The sequence below is a fragment of the Meleagris gallopavo genome, chromosome 12, assembly GCF_000146605.3.
Source record: "Meleagris gallopavo isolate NT-WF06-2002-E0010 breed Aviagen turkey brand Nicholas breeding stock chromosome 12, Turkey_5.1, whole genome shotgun sequence".
NCBI classification, from domain to species: Eukaryota; Metazoa; Chordata; class Aves; order Galliformes; family Phasianidae; genus Meleagris; species Meleagris gallopavo.
The window spans coordinates 18,974,581-18,984,456 of NC_015022.2; the positions used below are offsets into that span (position 1 = coordinate 18,974,581).

At 50.9% G+C, this 9,876-nt stretch overlaps 1 protein-coding gene across 1 annotated transcript in view; it reads left to right on the forward strand.

The window, feature by feature from the left end:
- The window catches only part of ADAMTS7 (ADAM metallopeptidase with thrombospondin type 1 motif 7), a 49,188-nt gene extending 39,995 nt beyond the window's left edge, over window positions 1–9,193 (forward strand). The window contains exon 23 of the mRNA XM_031555376.1: window positions 4,899–9,193. Within this exon, the coding sequence (XP_031411236.1) occupies window positions 4,899–5,071 (173 nt within the window). The 3' untranslated portion in view covers window positions 5,072–9,193. The remainder of the gene's footprint in view (window positions 1–4,898) is intronic.
- The last annotated feature ends 683 nt before the right edge of the window (window positions 9,194–9,876 follow it).

A 9,876-nucleotide genomic window follows, 5' to 3' on the forward strand; every position in this document is an offset into this window, starting at 1 on the left:
ACCGCTAAGTTTGTCCGCAAGGGATACATGCTGGAATTAATGGCAGCAAATTCCAATTTTTTGTCATTTGCACATGTAAGTCTGTATCCTGGTGGCAAGAGAGGGAGGCGCTGCCACTAAGTGCCCTTTATTTATTGCTAATTGACAGCAGCAGTCAGTGGAGAGTGGGAGAGTGGAGCTTTGGAAAGGATTCTCAGTCTTTATGAATAACCTTGGGCTGAGCAGCAGAGAGGAAGATGCTTCTCCTCTCTCTTCCTTGACAATCTCCAAGTAGATGGAAGGCTTTGAAAACATAAGTTTTAATGGACTTCAGTGTCCAGAGCAAGCAGTTAGGGGGGTAAAAGTGCCTGTTCGTCTCCAGCACCAGGAGCTACACACTGACATCAGGGGCTCTGGGTGTGCTAAAACTAAGGAGAGCAAGGGCTGAAATGAAGGAGTGCTTCCCCCATGGCCACGGGGTCAGCACCACTCAGCCGTGCGTTGGCTCTCCCAGTTGCTCACCCCCAGCTTCTGCTTCCTTCATCAGCCCAGCACCACTACTCTGCCTAATCTTGCACAAAAAATAAAAGCAAAGCAATCAGTGAGTCCATAGATGCAAAATGGCTGCATGTTCCTGCCTGCCCTGCCAACTGCGTGTTATGCGTGGCTTCAGCTTTTGGAGAGGAAGCTGGGGGTCATGTACAGAGATGTGTTTAAGTAGAGTTGGCTTTTTCTCCCCCTCCCCTTTTTGCTGAGAATGAAGTGAAAGAACAGCACAGTTGTTTTCCTTGAGTGTAGGGAAAATCCTCCAGTCTTGGCTCTATATCAGCTCTTGGGAAATGAGAATTCCTCCCTGTCGGATCCAGACTGACAAATGGCTCATTGCTCCTCACCCCTGGTGAGCACGGCTGTTTGCTCAGTCCTGTCCATCATTCTGAGGCTGGGTGCTGGTGATCCTTGCACAGTGATACCAACCTTGAGCACCAGCACCTGAATAATGGGGACTTTCTGCTTTCCTCTCTCCATTTTCCAAGCTTTTAAAGTTCCATGGACTTTGGCATGAATGGCCAGAGTATGTGGGGCAGCAGGGTGGGTGATGGCAGCAGTGCCGGTTTGCTTTGCAGGAGCAGAGACTGGGCACATACTGTAGCACCAGGGATTAAACTTTGCATCTCACACATAAGTGAGTGACCTGTTTTCCTGACACTGGTGCAGTTCTCAGCATTGCAGAAACACCGTGCTGCCCGTTGGGGCTTTGAATGGGGGGTCTGTGCCACACCAGCGTTGTGTGCAGGGAATTGAGGTGTGGGTGGGACAGACAGCATCCAGACCCATGGCATGTGAATGCTCACCAGTCTGTAATGCTGGCCACACTCATGTTGCTGCATTCAGCATCTCCTCCAGAGCTCGCTGCCAGCTGAGGGTCTGCAGCCCTGGGAGCAGAAGCCAGGGATAAAGTTTGTTAAATTGGGACCTGGCTCTGAGAGCATCCCACAGGCCAGAGGTCAGAGGCTCAGTGCTCTTGTCTTGCTGGCTCAGCTCTGAGCCCAATCTTGCCTTGTTTTTACAACATCTGTATCAGGAAGTTTGTTTTTCACCAACATAAAAGTAAGTGCTTAGCTCTGTATGGCAGAAGCTTAAATGAAATGTAAAGTGACTTCCACATCAACTTAAAAAAACAACCACAAATTTGTGGGTTTTCAGTTTCTAATGTGCTGACTTGGACTGGATTTGAAAAGCCCTGCTTTACGCTATTTCTTCAGAGTAAAATTTTGGCATCAGCTTGAAGATTGAAGTGCGTTCTTAGATGAAGTGTTAGGATCATTAAAAAAAATTGTTAATAGACACAAATAACAGTAGAAGGATTAAATGAAAATTGAGTCAAATCTGCAGGGACCTTCTCTGAAGAGCTGAAAAATGAAGAGCTGGCTATAGCTTGCCTTGTCCAGGGAGGAATCGTGGCTCAGCCAAGTTGTTCCACACTGAGTTTGACCCTGTGTGCTGGGACTCTGTGCTGGGCCTGAGCGACCTGCACTCAGCAACGCCCCACCACTTCATTTTATAAAAATGCTTTTGACAACTGTAGCCCTGCTGCGGGGTCTGACATGAGGTCAGGGAAGGAGCAGCAGAACCCCCACTCTGCAAGCCCGCCCTGGATTGTGTCTTCTAGCAGGACCCGCTCTGCGGATAACTCAGCTTACCCAGGGAATCCTCGCCTGGTGGGGCTGCTGGTCTTCTGCCTGTGCACAGATGCAGTGTTGGGAATTTCCATCCCCGTGCCAGGGCACTGACTTGTTGGAAAGGGATCAAACGACAGCCCTGGGAGGCTGCCCTCCAGCCAGAAGCTCCAGCAGCAAAACCTTCACAGCTCTTGCAAGGGCAGGCAGGAGGCAGCTTGGTTGCAATCCATAAATAACTTTCTAGGAAGGCTGTTTGCATGAGCAAAAGGCTGATGAACAGCAACAAGCACAGCAAGGCATGCAGCTGCCCGCTGACATTCCCAGTGCTCTGCGGAGCTATCCCAGCCCAGCACCGCTCCCACAGCAGGGCTGAGCCTCCAGAGTGCAACAGAGGTAACTGAGTTCTTGTAAGCCCCTTGGGGTTTTAAATGGTGTGACATTTGCTCTGTTAGATGCAGCAAATAGCCAGCCCCATGGAGCATGCCATCCCATCCACGCCTGCCTGGGCCATAGCTGTTGTCTCCACCTCTCCTGCTCAGCACTGCTATCCAAGCCAGCAACCCAACCTGACAGCTTTGTGAATGCTGCAGGAAGCCCATGCCATGCTACCAGGGCCACGCTGCAGCTGATGGTCAGTGATCACTGAGTCCTACCCTAGTGCAGGGGTTTCAGCAGCTGAGATGGTGGAGGCTGTGTGCAGCTCTGCAGCTTGGGTGGCAGCCAGGTGCCCAAACTATTTCCAGCACAAAGCTTTGGGGGCAGGAGGGGTTTCTGCAAGCAGAAACTGAGGCTTCCATCTCTCACCAGAAACCCTGAAGGTATATTTGGATCACTGCTCAGTGCAGCCGTGACCTGCAGCACTTGCAAACGCGACTGTAGACACCTCTGTGAGTCCAACTGTCTCATAGTGAAAGGGATTCTGTGGTACAGGGATGCTTGTGACCAATTCTTGTGACTGATGTCAAAGGAGCATCACATGAGCAAGCCGTTCCCCGCTGCCGAACAGCTCCAGTGCTCTTGGTTTTGTTATTGAAGTGGGGCCGGGGTTGTGCACCGCTCCCTCCCACAGCCACTCAGGGCTTTCCAGCAATTCCTCATCAGCTCTGCTCTGCCTGGAAATCTGCGTCATGCTCTGCGAAACAGACCCAAACCCCAGGCAAGGGCACAGCACAGGGCCAGCTCCAGTGCTGGTATGGGTTGGTGGCAGCAGCTGGAGCTGGCAGCACCAGCAGGCAGCAGCATCAGCATTAAATGTTTTCTTCAGGGCACAGAGACACTACTGCCGTGCAGAAGTAGCTGTTGGTAGAGAGGAAGAGAGGAAATAGAAGATTAATTTTAGAGCAGGATAGTGACGACCTTGCTGGCAGGCTGAAGGCTGCGATTGAAGTCCAAAAGCAGGGGGACACTGTTCTGCATCTGCTGTGTCCCTTGCTCTCCGCACCGAGGACCAGATTGTCCCTGGTGGGAATGGGGACGTTGGCCTTTCCCTAAACAAAGCCCTTTGTTCGCCAAAGGGAGACAGTGTAGGGCAGTGCTCGGAGAGCTGCCTGGCTCTGTCCCCACCGCTGGCATTTCCCTGCCAAAAAGTGCCTAAGGAAAGAGAAAAGAGCCTTTTGTGGGGCCATCCCATGGTCGTCTGTGTGTGCTGGGCAGGAGATGCCCAGGGACAGGGAGCACAGGGCTGCTGGACCTGGGTGCAGCCATGCTGCCCTTTTCCACAGAAGGGCTGTCGTTGTATTTAATCACTTCTACAGGAGATGAAATTAGAACAGACGTGATTTCAATGTTTTACACAGCTGTGTGAGATGCTAGAGGCTCAGCAATGTGCAGTGCTTGTTTTTGTATGAACTGGAAAAGGTGGAAATTAAGAACCGAAGCAAACCCCCGATGCAGGAGATGGGTCTGCCCCATCAGAGCCCCATCTGGGGCCGATTGCTGCAGCTTCCACAGGATGTTCAGCACTGGGACTTGCATGCAAAGTGTGTGGGTGTTTTTAGGGGCAAGGTCTCTGTGGGCAGAAGCCAAAGAGTGGAAGAAGCACCTGGCTGTGTCACTCTGCCTTCGGTGCTCCCTGGCTGCTGGCAGAGGAAGCCCCGCGTGTCGCAGCCGCGCTCCTGCAGCTGGCCGGGAGAAGCAGTTCCCGAAACAAAGCCCGTCCACAGAGCAGCATGGATGTTGTGCTGTGGGGAGGTTTGTGAGACACCTGCAGGAAGGGAAGGAGATGAAACAAACCAAGCGCAACACAGAAATGAATTGTCGCTGAGGTGAGGGCTTTGGGGCGCTGGTGGGAGATCTGCGGCCAGGAAAGCCTGCAGAGCCACATTCAACCACAGCTGTTGGCAGCACCAGGCCCCGACGTGGCACTGAAGACATTTGCAGGTTTGCCGTTGCATTTGCCGGCCACAAACAGGCTGAAGTGGAGTCTAGGATCGGAGGGGATGTACACCCAGCTCCAGGGCTGCTGCTCTGTGCAACGCGGTGGTGACAACCCCAGGCTCAGCCCCGCCTGCCATTATGGTTTCTCTGCTCTGGAAAGGTGCTGCCGGCTGTAGGTAGAAGTGCAAATTTTGCTTCTGCTGGCGATTAGAAATGAGGACCGATGGCTGCTCAGTGCTGAGGGGAAGGTGACTGCATTCTGTGAAGTCCCTACCAAGTGCGTGCTGATTTTCCTGTCAAATGTCTGCCAGCTGTACCGATGGGACTGCAGTAACGCTGTCCTTGTCCTCTCACTTCCTCCAGGCTTCGTTTGTGAGCGTGACCGCTTGACGTTCAGCTTCTGCCAGACCCTGCGGGTGCTGGGAAGGTGCCACCTCCCGACAGTCTACATCCAGTGCTGCCAAAGCTGCCGCCAGCACGGGCACCACGGGGCTCCTGACCAGGACCGCGGGGACGAGCGGGCCTCCAGGAGGTGACAGGGCCATCCCGAGCCCAGAAAGCACCTGGACCCGTGGCGGCTCTGGGAGCAGCCCTGCGGCACAGGAGGGAGCTGGGGACCAGCCAGCCGTGCTGCTCTGTCACTGCACAGGGTGGTGCAGCCCAAGATCCACACGGTGCTCTTGCAAAACACGGGGAAGGCATGATTTGTTTCATTTGTGCTACACTATAACGGTGCTCAAACGGGCCCTCTGAGAAGTATGTCTGGTTGGGCCGGGGGTGCAGGTCTCACCAAGTGTGCTGTGCCAGAATGGGCACAGCTCTGTTAGGGTCACAGCCATCACTGAGCAGTCACAGAGAGCATGTTAGGGAAGGGAAACTTCAAGCAGCAATTATGCGGGGAGTCTTCTCAGAAATGCTAATGGTGCTATCGTTTGATATTTTCAGCCTCTTGATAGTGTTGGCAGGCCAGCACAGAACTCTTGATTTCTATTGTAATTTTTATATGTATAAAATGAGTATCATTCCACCAGTACAGCTGACCATTTGGATTTTTTTTCCCCCCTTAAGGGACTGGAAGTTGGCAACCCATTTCTATAATTTTCATTGGATTGTTTATGCACTGAAGCTAAATAACCATAATTTCAGAAACGGAGAGAGATCAGAGGAAGAAAGCCTTCAGCCTTAGTCACCACCAGAAGCCCTGGGCTCGCAGTGCATGCAAGGGCTCTGCCCTCTTTGTGCTGATGGCTTCATCTGCAAAAGCCCCCACCCGTGTGCGGAGCAGAGGGGCTGGCTGGGGACACAAGGCAGGAATGAAATGAGAGATTGCTTTGGAGTCAAACAGTGTAGGCCCTTGCATGGATCAGAGAAAGAGCTGGAAAGCTGTTCTAGCCCCAGCTGTGAGCAATGTGTGTGCATGGCAAACACTGCTCTTGTTTGGCCACATCCTTCCTTGTGAAAGCCCAAATGGCAAAGTGAATTGTACTTACACAACTGGATTTCAGCATGCAGTTACACTGTAGAACTTTAATGGTTGGTTAAGGTGTTTTTCTGTGCTCTTACCAAGCTAAAAACCTTTCTGCTTATGTAGATGCACTTCTGTTAAAGTTAGTCGGTTCTTTTTTACTATAGTAAGTGCTACTGTATGAGAGGCACCCGGCAGCTGGTCCGGCAGTGCTCGTATGTTAATCCTTGAGGCCTTAGGGAGGATTTGCTGTTAGGTTGGCTCCTGGAGGAGGGCGGGTGCATTTTGGTAGCACGTCCTTTCTGTATTACTCTGCAGGCTGAGAAACTGGGAGACTGTGAACACAGCGCTGCTTGTGCTGAGCTCAGTGGAAAAAGGACAGAGCCCAGCATCACTGCATTGCATGGAGCAATGTGGTCACACGCAGACCTAAGTTAAGTTGTACTGTCTGGAACAACTGCAGCACTGTGTCACGTAACAAGGGGAATTCCTGTCTATGACTTGCATGTAAAACACAAGCCATGATTTCACCATTTGTGTTGTATTCCTTTCCAACGTGGTGTAAATTTTTACATTTTAAGAGCCTGTGTTCATTCCTGTTTTCTTTTGGGTTGGCACCGTCTGTCCCTTGCTTCTGTCAACGCTCCTAGGTTTTGCTAAGGAATAGCTAGCTCTAAACGTGCTGGGTTTTAATGGCTGTTGCCCACAAGTGTGTTAAATTAAACAGTTATTGAAGGAAATTGAAGGGTTTCATATTTTCTCTTCCCCTTGGGGAATTCTAAAGGGCTTTTCACTGAAAACTCAGTTAAGTGGAGGCAGTTTAGGTCCTGGCAGCAGCAGGGGTTTGATTGCTCTCATCTCAGCTGCAGCAGAGAGGAGCAATCGGTTTGCATCTGAAAATCATTTAAGGCTGCCCACAGAAACTGGGATTTGTGTGATTACAATCTGAGCTCTGTAGATTTGAGGTAAAGCACTGGTGCTCCCGGAGCTAAAGGCTTCAGCCTCTGATCTGTGGTGCAAATTGATTCATTGCAGTGCTAACCATAACAGCGAAGCAAACCCCGTGGTGTTCTGCATGTGACACCACAGGCAGTCCAGGCAGCACATTGAAATTCAAGTGTTTGTTGAAAGAATCATGTAAATTCTGCCTGAATTATACGCATTCAGTACATTGGAGGTGAAGCATTATGTGTAAGGTACTGGTGTAACTCAGTGCCATGATGCAGTCGCTGAGCTGCCCTTTCTGTCACCCAGCAGTGTGCAGTTCTGGGGGCTGCAGCTGTGCCAGCTGTCATTTCTTCCCAGAACTCGCCTCAGTTTTCCAGAGTCGCGATTCTCTTTTTTCCTTAGCACATCTGACAATGCTTACTCATTTTCCTAGCACTGTTTGTGCCCCAGTACCACCAGGAAAGGTGTGGCCTTTAAATTGCCGTGCTTGCTGAGCTTGGCGGCCGGCTGCGTGCCATCCAACACTGCAGGCACAGCTCATGGCAGTCACTGCAGGCACAGCTCATGGCAGTCACTGCAGGCACAGCTCATGGCAGTCACTGCAGGCACAGCTCATGGCAGTCACTGCAGGCACAGCTCATGGCAGTTGCACGCTGCCAGCACTGTGCCAGGACGCAGAGCAGCAGAGCTGGGTGCTGCTCACAGCGCTGAGCACATGCAGGCATTGGGCCGGGCAGTTCCCTCCCAGAGGACTCACTATTAACAGCCCGTGCACAAGGAAAGCCCTAAGCAATGCTTTTTGTTGCAGATACAGGATATGTGGTTACCAGGATGCATTCAATTTGTCATTGTAAGATACTTTTGGTTCATTACTTCAGAAAGACCCCATTGAAGACCAACTCTGCAAAACACGTATGCTTCATTTGCCACACAGTAAAGGCGGGTTTCCCACTAATTGTGAACCTTCCCAATGAGGGACTCTTAAGTCTCGCTGACCTTTGTCTGCTCAGTTTTACTCGGCCCATGTGAAGAATATTGGATTCCTCTGCTAAGCTGTCAGGTGCTGCAGGGAATTTTGTTCTTGCAGCCAGTTCACCTCCCCACTGGGTTAAAGCAGTGGGTGCTGCAGGCTGGGTTTAGGGCAGGAATGCACACTGATACAAATCTGGGCAAGCTTAATCACAGCACCTACCAGTACTGGAGCAATGCAAAGCTAGGAAATATCTCCTGTTCCAAATGAATTGGTCTTAATGTTTGGTGCCATTGAAGATTTCGATGTACGTGGTGTAAACGATGCCATCCCCTGCCTGCAGCACAGGCTGACTGCAGGCTGCTGCCATCTCCCCCTTGTGCACCTATTCACATCTGTGTGTAAATACATAGAGAGTCACCTACAGATAGGTTTCTCTCTGCTTTGCACAGCTGCAGGCCTCCACATGCTGACCCCGGGCTGCCTCAGCACACCCAGTGCAGGCTCAGAACAGACACTCATAAGTAGCTTTTTCCTATATTTGCCACAGAGGAAATAGAAAAAAAACAGTATATTTTTTAAAGAGGGATTCAGCAAAGTTTCCTGATACTTATTGTAAACATCAGCTGCTAATTACCAAGCAGGGAAAGAACTGCTCACAGGTTTTACTTGCCATGTTTTGGAATAATGCATCCTGAGCTCAGAGAAAGATTTGGAACAAGGGAAAACCATCACATCGCACAGCTTCATTCCTGAGGATCTGTTGATGAAATGAATGTGAGAAGTGATTCTGTCCTGAAGGCAGTCAGCCCTGGAGCACAGCCTTGACATGATGTGCTCAGGATCAGAGCAGGAGCACCGGGGTCATACAGGCATCAGACCCAAACAGCAGTTTCAGCTCATCTCACATTCAGTGCGAAGCTCCTCAACCAGACCACTTCTCCCACAGAGCACTTGTTAAATCTCGCCTGCTGTTTTCATTATGATTACAGAAATACAGAAATAAATGAGATTTTTCCTCCCAAATGTTACTATTTCTGCAACTGCAGTCACAATTTAAACCTCCCTGGTACCCACAACACTGAACGTCCTTAATGCCGAAGGACTTTGCTTGCTTTTTTCAGGGCCAGTTGTAAATACAAAACCTGTTTCTCTGCAGGCTTTCTGTTTATGGTTGTGAAGACTTTTACTTACAAACAGCCCATCTCACTGCATGCAAGGTGCTGACACCAGGGCACTGCTGTGCCCTCACTTGGAGGCGGTGGCCCCCGGAGGCAGTGCTGGTGTGGGGGTGGGACACACACATCCCAGGGGGTCACCCCAAAATCACTGCCCCCTCCTTCCTGCCCCTGCAGGGAAGAGGCCGGCCAGGCTGAAAGCCTGCTCTGCTCATGTTTTCTGTTGCTTCTATTATTTCACTGGGATCTCCTGAAGCCTCTCTGAGGAAAGCCAGAGGTTCTTGGCTTCCGATTAGATATCAGACCTTGTGTTCTCCTCATTCACATCCAGACATTTCCAGAGCTGGAGACAGGAAGGAACTGAAAGCTCATTAATTGGGAAGCAGCAGGAATTCCATAGAGCAAGTTCTTTGTCATTTATTAACAATAACACTTAAAACACTTCAGCATCTCAAGAAGGCGTGGGATTGTCCTGTCAGTGCACCTGTGTTCTGCAGGCTCTCAGTTCCACCCAGGTCCTTCTGTCCGGACCAGATGATCTCAGCTGCAGTATTTTAATCCCCAAATAGCCCTCCAGCCCAGCACCAGCTGCCAGCCAGCGAGGCCGTGCTGTGGGTGACTGAGCACAGGAGGAGGCCAAGCAGGAGGCAGCGAGGCCCGGATGGAGCAGGAACGGCTCACAGCATTGGTTTTTCTCACTCTTCTTCTGCTGCAATGTCATTACTTGAGCAAAGGTACATCACTTCAGTTTTCTAGGGCTCTGTTTATAAGAGCTCGCTG